This window comes from Channa argus, chromosome 3 (genome assembly GCF_033026475.1).
Source record: "Channa argus isolate prfri chromosome 3, Channa argus male v1.0, whole genome shotgun sequence".
Classification (NCBI taxonomy): Eukaryota; Metazoa; Chordata; class Actinopteri; order Anabantiformes; family Channidae; genus Channa; species Channa argus.
Window position 1 is genome coordinate 26,189,316 of NC_090199.1, and position 14,017 is coordinate 26,203,332.

At 39.2% G+C, this 14,017-nt stretch overlaps 1 protein-coding gene across 2 annotated transcripts; it reads right to left on the reverse strand.

Moving 5' to 3' along the window:
• Positions 1 to 1,576: 1,576 nt before the first annotated feature.
• rasal3 (RAS protein activator like 3) lies at positions 1,577 to 13,168 on the reverse strand. 2 transcript variants are annotated; one of them, XM_067498334.1, is made up of 19 exons: positions 11,980 to 13,168; positions 10,136 to 10,275; positions 9,958 to 10,036; positions 8,762 to 8,829; positions 8,569 to 8,654; positions 7,669 to 7,798; positions 7,462 to 7,560; positions 6,702 to 7,376; positions 6,455 to 6,599; positions 6,227 to 6,371; positions 5,869 to 6,105; positions 5,571 to 5,772; positions 5,235 to 5,326; positions 4,971 to 5,084; positions 4,303 to 4,489; positions 4,004 to 4,114; positions 3,720 to 3,910; positions 3,307 to 3,391; positions 1,577 to 2,989 (listed from the first exon to the last, which is right to left on the reverse strand). In XM_067498334.1, exons 1-19 carry the CDS (start codon positions 12,605 to 12,607, stop codon positions 2,879 to 2,881), a joined length of 3,525 nt encoding a protein of 1,174 aa, XP_067354435.1. In that variant the 5' UTR covers positions 12,608 to 13,168; the 3' UTR covers positions 1,577 to 2,878. The 2 variants fall into 2 exon arrangements, with proteins under 2 accessions (XP_067354435.1, XP_067354436.1); XM_067498335.1 differs by lacking the exons at positions 9,958 to 10,036; positions 10,136 to 10,275; positions 11,980 to 13,168 and adding an exon at positions 9,437 to 9,943.
• Positions 13,169 to 14,017: the final 849 nt, after the last annotated feature.

Sequence of the window (14,017 nt, forward strand, 5' to 3'; positions counted from 1 at the left end):
GGGTAAAAGGTAAAGGGCTAGATTGGTGCAGGGAAGACCAAAAGGTGAAGGTGAGTAGAGTCTGGCTTGACTAGTATTACTTGGAACTCTTGCACCTTGACTAAGAAAAAGTAAAGAGATCTCTGCAATAGAAGCGTGCATTAAAATGTAGTAAGGTACAGCCCCCAAATTTTGATTTATAAAGCCTCTCATTATCATGATGAGACTTGAGGGGATCGTATCAAAGACAACTACATCCTCCTTTGCAAAGATGTATAATGTAAAATGTATAGTGAGATAGAAAGTGGACAAGTCTCTAGTCTATCTCGGGGCCAGCACTGAAAGTCATACACAGACAGACAACCATTCACACTCAAATTAACACTATTGTACGGACAAATTCAAATCACCAATTAACCTAACATGCATGTCTTTGGATTGTGGGAGTAAACTAGAGTATCTGGAAGAAATCCACACAAGCAGAGGGAGAACATACACACTCTAAGGCCACAGCCTGGGATTCTTTCTGTTTTTCTCAACCATAGAGGGAAACTTGTCTAAACAACTGTTTTTATCAGTTTTAGAAATAGTAATGCCCAAGAAGGCATTTTTGTCCTTAACAGGAACATTATTTATTGCCATTAAGAAACAAATTCTTATTGCAAAATATTCACATTTGTTGCTGTTTAATTATCGTCCAGAAGCTTTAGAAGCTGAATGTATAATTTCAATTGCTTGAGAAACTTGTTCTACAGTTTGTAAAAATACTTTGTTGCTTGTCGCAATATTTATGTCATGCACAGAGTTTGCTTTGAGGTGGGCCAAACAAAGTCGTCCAGCTAATAGAAAAAGATACAGATCGAAAGGACATTCCTGTCTAATTCCAGTTGTAAACAAAGACTCAGGCTTTTGACTTGACAGCACTATTATCATTGACAAATAAAGTTTAAATAGCTTTAACAAAGAGCTGACCAGTATCAATAATTTCCAATGCTGAAAATAGAAAATTATGCTCTATTGAGTAAAAGGCTTTTTTGACTCAATATTCAAACAGATATAAAATAAAGCTGACATCTAATTATAGCTCTGAGTAGTCAGTAATGTCCAGGAACAATCTGATGCTATTAGAAATGTGTCTGCCTGTCATGAAACCAGACTGAGCTTCGGGAATGATAATGTCTGTTAACCGTTTAAGCTGTTTGAGCAACATGAAGACAAGAATTTCATAACAAAATGGGGCAGCAGTTATCTCTAAGGAGTGGTAATTGTAATTACAAATGTGATATTTAGTGGTGGTGACGTTGAAGCTTAAGTACTTAAGCTTCAAAAATCATGAAAGTTATGCTTTCATGATAAAAAATCTATCATACTGATTGTATTTTGAACAATAATCCAAAAGCCAGTGTAAAAATCCCACTTTGTTAAGGGGCCCAGGAAGATTATGACTTCAAAGGAAAATATTACATTTAGCCCTAAAAAACATTATCCCGATAAATTTTGAATGGGTCATTATCATTTTAAGAGAGAATTCTCACTCGTTTTTGTAAATATCCTACAACCACAATTCCAAAATATAAATAAATAAAAGCAGAATGCATTGATTTGCCAATTCGCCAAACCATATTTTACTCACAATAGAACATAAAGTTTCAGTTGGTGAAACTGAGAGAACACATCTCAAATAAGTTGGAACAAGGGCAACAAAAGGCTGAAAGCAACATGACTGGGTATAAAAGGAGCATTTCAGAGAGACAGATTTATACATGTAAATATGAGCAGACGTTCATCTATCTGCGACAAACTGCATCTAAAATTGTGGCAGGATTTCAGAAAAATGTTCCTCAAGGTAAAATTGTGAAGACTTGGAAGATCCCACTATCTGCAGCATTATAACATCATCAAAAGATTTCGAAAATCAGGAGAAACAAGGGACAAGGCCGAATGTCAAAATTGGAAGCAGTCCAGAGCTTTCACCAACATAAAACATCATAAAATGAAAAGTCTGGCAACAAAGGCCCAGGACTGTTAAGCAGCTAGAATCCTGCCTGAATCCTGTCTGATGACAGGAATGAGACAACATTCTTCTCCTGAAACTCTAGAAACTGGTCTCCTAAACTTCTCAGATGTTTACAGACAGTTGTTAAAAGAACAGTGGATGCTACACATATGTAAACATCCCCCTGTTACAACGTTTTTGAGATGTGTTGCTACCTTCAAATTCAAAATGAGCTAAAATTTTCCATAAAATTTTAAAATCCAACATCTGATGTTGCTTATGTTTTATTGTGAATAAAATATGAGTTGATGAGATTTGCAAATCATTGCATTCTTCACATCTACACATCTTCCCAAGTTTTTTGGAATTGGGGTTGTAAGTTCACTCTAAGCCAAATTTAATAGTCTTAATCTTCTGCTTTTCTCACAATAACATTTAATTCTCTATATAATATATTTTTGTATGTAAAATATTTTCAAATGTAATTATAAATTCAAAATAAATGCAATGGAAAAGTATGAAGCTAAACCTATGATGTATTTCAATAATACTCAATTACATTATGTTACATGAAGATGATACTTGAGTACAATACTTGAGTAGGTATTTTCTATCAAGGTTATAGTGACACACTGCTGAATGTATTGTATTTGTTATATATTTCAGAAATGATTACAAGTCATATGTAACTGAAACAGAGTAAAAGAACAAATGCAGAAAAAAAAGTAGATTTCTTGTTCAAATCCCGGATTACCAACTCACATTCATTCTGAATATATTTACAAAATAAAATTACATTTTATCAAATCAAAAAAAAAAAATTGTGACTTCAGGCTGTGGTTTCCTACAAATGTATTTATACAAAGTTATGAAAGTAAAGGTACATTTTTAAAATATCAGGGCTCAGTTGCTATTGATGTGTGGTTTTTCAGGATGCTGTATATTGTTTTGGCCCCTGTTGTAGTCCTCACTGAGCTGGTGAAGCTCCCTCAGCAAGGCTGCAACCTGCTCTTCCTGGAAGCACATTGAAAACAGCCATCAATATGGTTTATTAATTACTTGTGTATGTGATTATTCCGCTGTAAACTGTTTATGAAGAGGCTTCTTCCACAATGACACGTTAGGAAATACTGGAAATACAAAAAGATGCTTTGGGTGTGAACCAATTGCAACATAAATCGTGTTTTCACCAGTAAAACACTTATTTAATGAGGTTGAAATGAGCTTTATGCAACTATACAAGCATCTTCAGTGTTTGATGGTTAAAACATTCATTGCAGTACTGACATGGTTTTGAAAGTCAGTACTGCAGGTGGCTTTTTCTGTCTTACCAGAACATTCATTCGCTCAGCTGCTGCAATGGCAATACTCAGCTTCCTCTCGTCCTCTTCCCGCTCTTCCTCAATAACACCTAACCTGTGATAGAAACAGACAAAAAGATATAAAGACACAAACAGAACACACTTTCAACAGATTGTGACACAGCTATCTAGCTGCTTTCTATTTTCAGTACTAATTTCATTAGTTTAGATGTTAATTAATTCTCCATGAGACAAATCACAGTTATAGCGAGCAGGCTACTTTATCACAAACATGCTTAAAACTGTTAAATAATTTGAATACATATATGCATAAGAAATGCACGTGATGCAAGCCAAAAAATGTCTACTTTTTCAAAAGCTAAATATTTCTTGACAAATAGAATATGCACATCAAAATCCCCTGTAAACTTTTGCAGCCTTACCTGAAGGTGGCACTGGCGAGCTGCTCCTCTTTCACAGCTAGCAGGTCCCGGAGCTCGTTCACCTCGGCCTGCAGCATTGCATTCTGGTCCTGGCTTTGGACAATGAAGTCCTCTAAGCGCTTTGCCATGTCCAGCTCACGCTCCGTTACCTGCTCTATCCCCATACGTAGTTCTGACAGCTCTTGGGCATGCTGCCATTTGAATTGCACAGTGACATTCATTAGAATGTAAGAATCAAATCACACACTCAGCTGCCAGAAATACTGTAGGTAACATTTACATACCCTGTCTATTAAACTGAACTCCTCATTCTCAGTCTTTAGTTCACTTGACTCTCTGTTTTGGCTGATCTTGATCCAGGGGACTGGTGCAGGTGGACGTTTGATACTGGCACTCTTAAAAAAGATGAAAAGATTATTTGCACAGTTCCTTGATTTTGATATTAACAGAAATGTCTGTTTGTTATAGATTTTAAAACATGAACATGAACATTTCAAAATAGCAAACTAGTAGAGGTTGTGGCACATACACATGACCAGCTAAGTTCCATAGAACTGGTCTTACAGTTCTTCTTTATACTCACTGTATTTGGTGATGAGATAAGTGGTTGGTTTGGCTCCGTCTCTTGTTCATGGTCGGATGTTGGCAGAGCTTCAGAACTTGTTTGCCTCTTCAAGGTATGTTTTGGATGTCCAGAACGTCTGTGCGGAGCACTTTGAGTTCTGGCGACTGGCTTCCTCTCTCTTATAGCCCTCCGACTCCTGATATCTCTGTTAAATAAATGCACAAAAAAAGTTAAAAAACATTAACTGATGGGATGATTCTGGGAATTTTCTAATAATTTAGCAGATAAAACCATTCTATATCTGGTCTGTAAACCATGTGTATGTGTACGTATATTTTACAAACACATAAAATGCATGCGCTAACTTGAATTGATTAAAGTCGTGAGTACAGGCATCAAATGTGAGGAACCAAAATGCTGTAGACATAATGTATATAAATAGACAAGGTAAAGTTGAGAGCTACTTCTTATTTTTCCTGACACCTCCTTGTGTAGGAATCCTTGACCTGTCCACAAACGACCAGGGATGAGTGATAGATCTACCTGCCTGTCCACCCACCCAAACCCCTAACGGAACTTAAATGGCTGGGTGGACAGATCCGTTAGTGTAAAAACTTATAGGGCATTTACAATCAGCTTAATTTATATTGACGTGCAAACAAAAGCAACATTGGCTAAGGCCGTACCCATCTCGTAGGGCTTTGGAATCCACAGGAAGCTGCTGCATGGATGACTGGTGGGGGCTGTACTTGCTCAAATCTCTAGGAGGAACATACAATGGCTTGGCTTGGTCTATTTGGCTGCAACAAAGAATGTAACATGTAAACATGTAAAAACATTATGTTCATCTTCATAAGACATTCTTTATTTTGCTGTGTGTGTGTTTTGGCCATCGAGTCTTCATCGGTGGTGGTATAAGTTTGCATATAAGATATAGACCTTCAACATACCTGTTAATCATGATCCGAGGTGCTTCGGGGCCCAGAGATTCTGTTATCTGGTTCAGAATCGAAGGGAGAGGGTGCAGCTTGTTAACTGTGTCCTAGGGAAGAAACAAGCAGCATGTTAGGTCCCGTTTTGTTACTGTAATATTGTTACAGTGGTGTAAATTTTCAGACAGACTTTCCCGCAACGTGGCTCATGGACACAGGAAACTGTATAATATCCTGATCGCTCTACTGTTCCAATCATACATAAGTATAAAACCTAATTAAACTCTAAGGATAAATACTTTTAGAGTTACACAGTCCCTTACATGTAACTACCAAATTGGTTTCCCATCCTACCTGGTCCTTCTGACAGATGATGTCTACCAGCAGACCATGCAGCACAGCCAAGCGCAAAGGCAGATCCACATAGCCATCGAAGGAAGTCATTGGGATTTCTGTGTCTTGATTAGCGACTGTGTGCAGGAAACCCGTCATTCCATCCCAGTGCTCTTGCAGGAAGTCATTCATAAAGAGCATGTACTCCTCTTTTTCACCAAACCTGAATCAGAACAAATGATTTAATGTACCTAAGCAAGAACGTGGCCTTCTCATTCTTAGTATGTGTGATTGTGTATGCTCATAAGAAGCTGCTCACAGAGTGAAGTTGGCCAGATTCTGGATGACTTTAGCAGTCAAGGTGAGAGTACGTAGGGTGTTTGGCTCTGGATATGACTGTGTCAGACCAAAAAGAGAAGGACTGAGTATAGCAGGACATAGAAAGCGAAGGAAGAGGGAAGCAGAGATGAGTCGCTGGCCAATTTCTGGTCTTCCCTGGTCTTCACACAGCTCAACCCAGCTGGAGAAGGTCTTGTTTAGCTCTTCAGGAAAAGGTCTGAAAGAATAAACATGTCAAGCGTCAATGCTGTGAATTAGACTTTTCATCCGCTGAAGCACTATCGTATTTATTATTTATTAGTTTGTGTCTTTTTCCACAATGAGCTCTACTCTTTTACCCATGAAGCTTTGTGATCTTTTGCACCACTTCCTCACAGGTCTCTCTCAAGTGTTTCTGGTTGTTTGACAGTTCAGAGGCAGGGCATTTACGGGAGTCAACTTCGCAGTTCTCCGCTGAGGCACAAAGTCGGGTGATAAAGTCTCCTGCAAATGGAGAACACAGTTCAGGAAAACAGTAGCTACTGATGGCAAAATCCGGCCGCTACCTTATCACTGAGCTGTCTTACCTAATGTGTCAATGAGGTACTTTTGGCCAACTAACTTCATGTATTCATCTATGGCTTTAGTGGCGAGTGTGTTCTCTCTGAAGATCAGTGCCTCCCTCTCTCCAAGACGTTCCACCTCTGCACTGCCCAAATCAACGAGAAACTCCTGAAACATATGCATTCAGTTAAGAAAACATACATCCTATAAAAGTTTGTTATATTATTTAAGACTGCCTTTGATGCAGGTATCTCTCAGGTATTCATTCACCTTGGCTTTGCCGATGCTCTGCAGCACATGGACCAGGGCTCCTGCCAGCTCTTCCTTCTCCTTCACATTCAGGAGTGGCTCCAGGCTTTTGCACATTTCCACATAATCCAGCGTCACATACTCAGCAAACTCTTTGTATTTCTCCATTGGCAACACTTGCAGATTCTGGAAACGAGCCTTGATGCGTAGGGAAGCCTGTGACCCGAGGAGTTCTTTGCTCCCTGCTGTGCCTGAGGCCTTGTATGGAGTAATGGGATACCACTTCTCCTGGTAAGTCCTCCCTCGGATATCAGCTAAAGGTATGGCCACACTGCCCAACGGATGTAGACTGATCTCATCTCGGGAGTGACGCTTTTTCTTGGGGTCCTCTTCACGGAAGAGGTGCAGGGTAATTTGGGAGACGCAGGGCAGGTTGTCTAGCTCAAAGAATTCACCCCAGAATAGCTGACACCCTCCAGCCACACCGCCAGAGGCTCCTTGGCCTCCAGAAGACCCAGTAGAGCTGTCACCTGCCAGGCTGGAGCGGTTAGATGGCTTGCCAACAGCTCGGCTGGTTGTGCGTGCAAACAGGGTCCCATCCAGGTGAAGTTCACAGTAATAACGACGTTTGGGTGGCAGATCCTTGGCCTCATTTACCCACAGACTCAGGGAGTTCTCTGTGCGCTCAATGTTATCCTGTATACATTGATGTATTCAGAGCTTTTTATTAACATTTCATTTTGTACTGCACAATATTTTGAACACATGGCAAACGGCTTACCTTATTGGGCTGAGCAGCTCTTCTCAGGTCTTCAATCCAGCGGTCACGTTCAGCAGCTGAAGAGCAGCCAAAGCAGTGGGTGTTCTCTGAGTTTATCACCTGTAAGCACATTAAAAGCAACAGGACAGTCTTAGGAATAGGAACCATTAGGTTGTTTATGTTTTATGCCCCTTAAGAAAAATAAGGAAAACCCAGATCACAGTGTACCTCAAAGCAGTACTTCTCTCCCAGAATGGAGCTGTGGACTGGCCTGATGACCGTGCTGGTGTCTGCACTCAGATCTAGACTGCCCATTGCACTGACTGGAATTGACACTGACTCCCTGGAACCATAGTGCCTTAAAAACAAACAAAATGGACTTTGTTCAGTCTCACTGAGATGCTACATGATACACTGGAAAAAGTAATTCAGAGGACCTGTTACCACCAGTTAATTAAATGTGTGTTTCTAAGATAAAGACAAGTACTGACTAAAACACACTTTTTAATTTGAAAACTTACTTGTTGTATTGAAGTATTAATGTTGGTAATTACAGGAACTTGTGTGTCACGTACTCAAATTTCGGCGTTGATTGATGTAAAATAACATTTAAGTTGTGTAAAACTTTTTTTTTTTCAATTTTATTCTTCCTCTGTTCTTTTAACACTAAACAAGTAAAGACCATGTGTTACAGGACCTGCTGTACATAACACAGAGATATAAAAGACATTTTCAAGGTAAGAATTATTTGGTTTAGAAAGAAATTCTATTACTGGACTGTAAAATAGACTAGGTCTTTTGGACGGAAGGGTAAAGGACAACACAGGCTAACTATCTGTGGTCCTAGTACTTGTCCTGTCCTGCTGCTTGTATTTAGCCTTGTAAACAGACCATCTTTGCCTTGTGTTCATAGATAATATTAATATTAATATTATTGTCACAACTTAAAAAGCTTGACGCAACCTGTTGAGTTTTTTGTTGTTGTTGTTGAGTCAACAAAACTCTTTTTAGAGCTTCGACCTTAAAAACAAGCCTCACATCAAAGGTTTTATTTCAATCAAGAGTACAAAGAGAGAGATTTAAGCACTTATCAGAAAGTACTTTTGTTGACTTCACAGTGTACTGTACCTGCTTCCTTTATTTAGGGCCATTTGGTTTAGTTGTGTGTTGCTGTTTCTCTTGGCCCTGTTCTCAAGACGTCGCTTTATCAGTCCCTAAGGGTAAAGGAGACCAACATGGTTTATGAGGAAGTTTATTAATTACATCAACAGGAAGTACAGGATGGGCGGGACTATTGTTATTGTATGTGTACAATTCTTACCTTTACACCGCCATCTTGGTTCTTTGGTCGAGGACCACCTGGCAGACCCACCTGGTCCGGGCTACATTCTAGATATAAGCAAAAAATTAACATGGATATTGTCAGGGTATTGAAAACGTAATTTGTATGTCAATATTTTTCAGTATTGTAACACGTGACGGTTTGAGCAAAAGTACTTATAATCGTAAAAATATGTTTTTTTATGTAGGGTTTGCAGTCAAACTTTTGTGTATTTCTGCTTGATTTTTCTGTATAATTTATTCCCAGACAACTGTTTGATTGAAACTTGATGAATTCAGTTCCTTTTAATAAAACAGAATCGGTTTTTAGTAATAATACTAATACTAATAATACTGCTGTCGTTTTTGCTCTTCAAATGAAAAAAGATGACTAAAATCTTAGCCAACATTCGTAGTAATATTGGCAAATACTTTCAAATTAGGCCACACAGGATGTGGTTTTCATCTAGAGCGGCAGTTATCTGAGTTAAATTGACTCTCTGTACATACTCCACCAAAAAACATTGCTACGTTTGAAACATATTTAAAGCCTTGTAAGCGATAAAATTAGATAATCACATTTTCTTCAATGTTACTGTATTAATCCTTCAGTTATCCTTCAGGTACAGACATTTTAGGAAAATGTTCAGGAACATGTTGAATTTGTTTTGCTTACCCAAACCCCCACCACAAAGCAGCCAGCGTCTTAATCCCATCATTTAGTCCACAGATGTGCTGCAGTCTTGCTACTTAAATCGCTCTCCTTTTTAAATTGCCCTCCTCTCTTCATTAACATACAATGGCGGTGAGAACAAGCTATTCAGCAAAAATCAGTGCAGGATCAGTCAGTTTCACAGTGCAGCCTTACTGCTTCTTCTGCGAGCAACACTAAAGCTGAATGGAAGCACATAATGTCAGTGCTCTTTGTTAGCTGCTAAAACACCCAGGCGCGATGCTATCTTCCTCAAAAAAAAAACGCAGAGGAAACAATTTCAAAGTCACACAAATAAACATTCAGCTATTTCCTTAGAATCATAGTGGGTGCACCAGTGATGTCAGCAGCTGATATGTTAATCAGGCTGATGGTTTTGCTTGACGATTTCTGCATTTTGACATACACACCTTTGGCCTTCACTTGGCTCATTTTACGTACAAATAAATTGTGTGTGTGGGATGTGTGCGTGTGTGTGTGTTAACCTGAATCAATATCTACAAGGTTCTGCATGCTGAAGTTAGACAGACAGCTGCTGACACGGTTTCGGGTCCACATTGTTGGCTGAGAAAAACACACACATTTAATCATTAGTATTAGTAACAGACTTTTGACAAACCACAGAGAGATAATAAGTGTCCTTGGATCTGTATGTCTTAATACCTCTTCCTCTGGGGATATGAGGATTTGTCCATCCTCAAGGATACAGTTGCTAATGTCCCACAAGGGGACCTCCTGAGGAGGGGCCCATTGTAGTCTTGGGAGTTCAGTGGGTACACCTGCTGAGTCAACCTCATCCACTTCTGCCACACAAAGTGATATGTTCATACACACACGCACACAAACACACACACACACACACACACACACATGCATTGATACTTGTCACTACACAACTGATGTAAGCTCCTTCTGCTTATACACTAAATGCATTATACAAAAAAACAATAAAGAAAGAATAATTTATCTTACTTTGAAGGATCAAATCTATCTTTTATAATATGGGTTAGGGTTAGATCACAGTACTTGGCCACTCCCATTTGTGAGGTTGCCAAGGCCACTGCTGCTATCACTATTTTTCATATCACACTAGGATGAATTGCGCACATCCTGTGCATTTTGGTTAGATGTACATTTCTGTCTACTTCAAGCACTAGCATGGTACTTTGGGTTCAAATTTTATTGCCACTATGTTTTTAATATGTAGTAGGCCACTGAATAATAAACAGTGAGTAAATGCAAATAGAACTTTGATCTTTACACTGTAAAATTTTCTATAGCCACCCTATGGAAAACGAATGAGGTAGTCAAAACGTTGAACACCTCTTCTTAAACTGCACTCCAGTACGACTCCATTCCACACTTTGACCTCATTAATAAACACATAGTAGAATTATCACCTTTCTGACAGTTTCAATGAAAACTGAGAAATTATAACCTTGTCAAATTAGAATTCATGGCAGAGACACTGTATGGGGTTGCATTAAATTGCACAGGTGGTCATAATGTTATGCCGGATTGGTGTATATCTTGATAATGACATAAAATCTGTATTTCTTCAACAGTGAGTTCGTTCTCAGCAGATTGGGACATTTTTGTGGGAGTGGTTTGTAAATCTAGGTGTGTGAAGTGGTTGGTTTCTTGGTTTTCCGTTACAGCTACTTTAAATCCCTGGGCAATTCCTCTGCAGTTTTGACTTCTTTTAGAAAGCCATGGTTTATGCTTTTCTTAAATTCATTGCGTGTGTCTTTCTGCACCATTTAAGAACCTATTTGGCTGGAAAGAAAATGACCACATCATCTGCATAAAATATCTGAGTCAAAAAGTTAGAACCAGTAATGTGAATAGTTACTTTGAATAAATTTAAAAAGAGTAGGACCGAGATTACAGCCCTGCCTAACAAATGCCCCTTCTTGACCTACACATATTTTATTTTGCTACAAAGTCCAGATTGATTTCGTATAATTTACATCTGTTCAGAGGTGGCATTTTTTAAATAATAATTTCAAAGTCCTTTAGCTTTTCTGCTGGATGCACTTTTGCTTGATTTTTAAAATTGCATTTTTCAAAAATCTGTAATCTGAACGAGTATCACATTGTACCTTTTGGTGGTAAATAAATACCTTTTTTACAGTAGAATTAAGTGCAGTGAGTCCACTGAGTCTTCAGTCAGTTTTACCAGATAATGTAATTTTTTTTGTGTGTTGGCTCTTTAAAATATTCAGCTTTTCTTTGGTTGTGTTTTCATTCAGTAAACATTATTATAGGAATATTTATCACGTGTCATTGTGAAGAAAGTCACACATATCGTACCCCACACATTTAAGTGTGTCACTGAAAGATTCTATACAGTGAAAGGAAATTGTCCTCGAATCACGTGGGGTAACCATTTTGATTTGTGACACACATTGCAGATCGCATGGTATATGTGGGCTTCTACATCTATGACTATGGTTAATGTAATTTTTGTATAATAAACAGAGTATTTTGAGATTACTGGGCTTTACCTGGCACCAATCTTGGGGTGCTGTTCCGACTCTGCAGCTTGGGCCTCTTGAGCTTCTGGGACACAGTCCTCAGATACTTCTTTAGCAGCGCCCCTCCACCTCCTTTCTGAGCAGGGTCTGTGGAGCAGCCCCCTGACGCCTCTCCAGCAGTTGAGGATGAAGCTCCATTTGTTGCGCTGGCTGCGTTTGAGGAAGGGGACAAAGCTGCAAACAGTGACCCAGGGGGCTCGGAAAGGGCCCTTCTGAAGGGGTTCTTTCTGTTACCTCCAGCTCCTTTATCTGGCTTGGCTCCCTCTCCACCTTTTCCACTGGATGAATTTTTATCTCCGGGGTCCTCGCTAAGGGCCTTGCGCCAGTTTTGCATCTTGTTCCATTTGTTGGTGGAGGCCTTTTGTATCCTATCGATCGTGGATGTGGGAGAAGCTGCTGCTCCCTCTCCATCTTCTTTCAACTCAGTGAGCGTTCCTTTGGAGCCAGTATGCCACTTGTATGTGTTGAGGGGATCCGCGGCCTCTGATGTATGTCCCTGAGGAGGCTCCAGAGGAGATTCGTTTTCTTTCTCTGGTGATCCTTGCTCCTTTAGTGGTTGTTGAGCTGCAGGCTCTGAATCTTTCTCCTCAGTGCCCATTTCGGTTTAAAGAAGAGGATTGTTGGACTCAGATTTAGTCGCTCCTCTCAGGGATGCATCAAACTAAGTTAAAACTCAAAATACCCTCACAGGAGACCTTGCCTGCTCCTCTCCCTATATGCTATTATCTTCAAGATGGATTGCTGCGTTAGGGATGAAAAAGTGGCTTGTGTCTTACGGGTTCTATCTCTCTGCTTCTCTCGTTTCCTGTCTTGCAAACGTTATCCGGCAACAACATGCAAGTAGCTGTTCTGTCTGCGGTTGCTCTACTGCAACTCCTCTCTCACTCACAGGCTGTTTGCTTCCTCATAAAATGACCCAGAGAACCTCACCTATTTACAGAAAGTTCACTATTTATCTTTGCTCTTTGTGTTTTTACTTAAAACTTCCCCTCTTCCTCGCTTCCTGTTCCGTTTTCAAATCTCTCTCAAATCTCTTTTTTAATGTCTCCTTCAACTTTTGGTTTAGGCCGGCTGTAGGTAGTCATCAGCTCAGCACCTTATCTCACAGGAAACCTGATTGTCAGCAACTGAGTCATTTAGACTCTGACATTGAAATGTGGATTTTCTTTTGAATTATGCAGTTTGGAGGTCATACAACATGAGCTCCATCAGTTCCAACAGTTCCCTCCCATCTTGTGTTGTCTAAGATAGTTAATGATTGCAAATTTTTTTATTTAAACACAGTAACTATTTTTAGTTCCTGTTTTTCAGTTCCTGTCAGTTAGAATTACACGAAGGAAATCCTCTCTCTAACAAAAGTAATTTTGAATGGAAGGGTTTGATCATGATTATTATAAAGATGACTATAATAAAAAGAGAATTAGTATCCATCCAGTATCTGCTACCTGTGGGTGTATGAGTTGTTGACTGTTAAAATTAGTTTCCTGTCAAAGAGAGGCTTCACTTCCTGCTGAGTTCGGTTTGTCTGACTATGAAAACCACTTCCTGCTCTCATACTGCTTTATGCTTGTACACACCTGCAGGATATATGTCCCAGTGGGGTGAAATGTCACCAAAGCTATCAGTCATTGTCTTTCATAGTAAAATATATGTGGACAGCAGATCGCTGACAACAGTGCATCAGTGATATCCGGACTTTCGAATACATCATTTCTCATTTGTTCATCTCTGTTCTAAACATCTTTTGTTTATTACTTGTTGCATTTTAAAGTTTAACGATTAAAGTTAAACAATCTATGTGAGGCTGCTGGAAGGAAAATTTTTGCTTTGCTGTTCCAAAGCCCTCTGCTGGTCATGTTTAAATATTGTGTATGGACTATCAAGCCTCAACTATTAATCAATTAGTCTATCAATAGAAAATGTATCAGCAACTATTCTATTAATCAAATAATTAAAAAAAGGTAAATGGTCCAGTTTTCTAACATTGGAAAATCATGCAAGCCAAAGA

Bases quoted from the DNA above. Each gene is read 5' to 3' on its own strand.
- rasal3 (XM_067498334.1), bottom strand. From the start codon at position 12,607: ATGGGCACTGAGGAGAAAGATTCAGAGCCTGCAGCTCAACAACCACTA. The intron at 5,773-5,868 runs GTGAGCAGCTTC...GTTCTGATTCAG, and splicing joins AATCTGGCCAACTTCACTCT to GTTTGGTGAAAAAGAGGAGT. The intron at 3,392-3,719 runs GTAAGGCTGCAA...TTTCTATCACAG, and splicing joins CTCGCCAGTGCCACCTTCAG to GTTAGGTGTTATTGAGGAAG.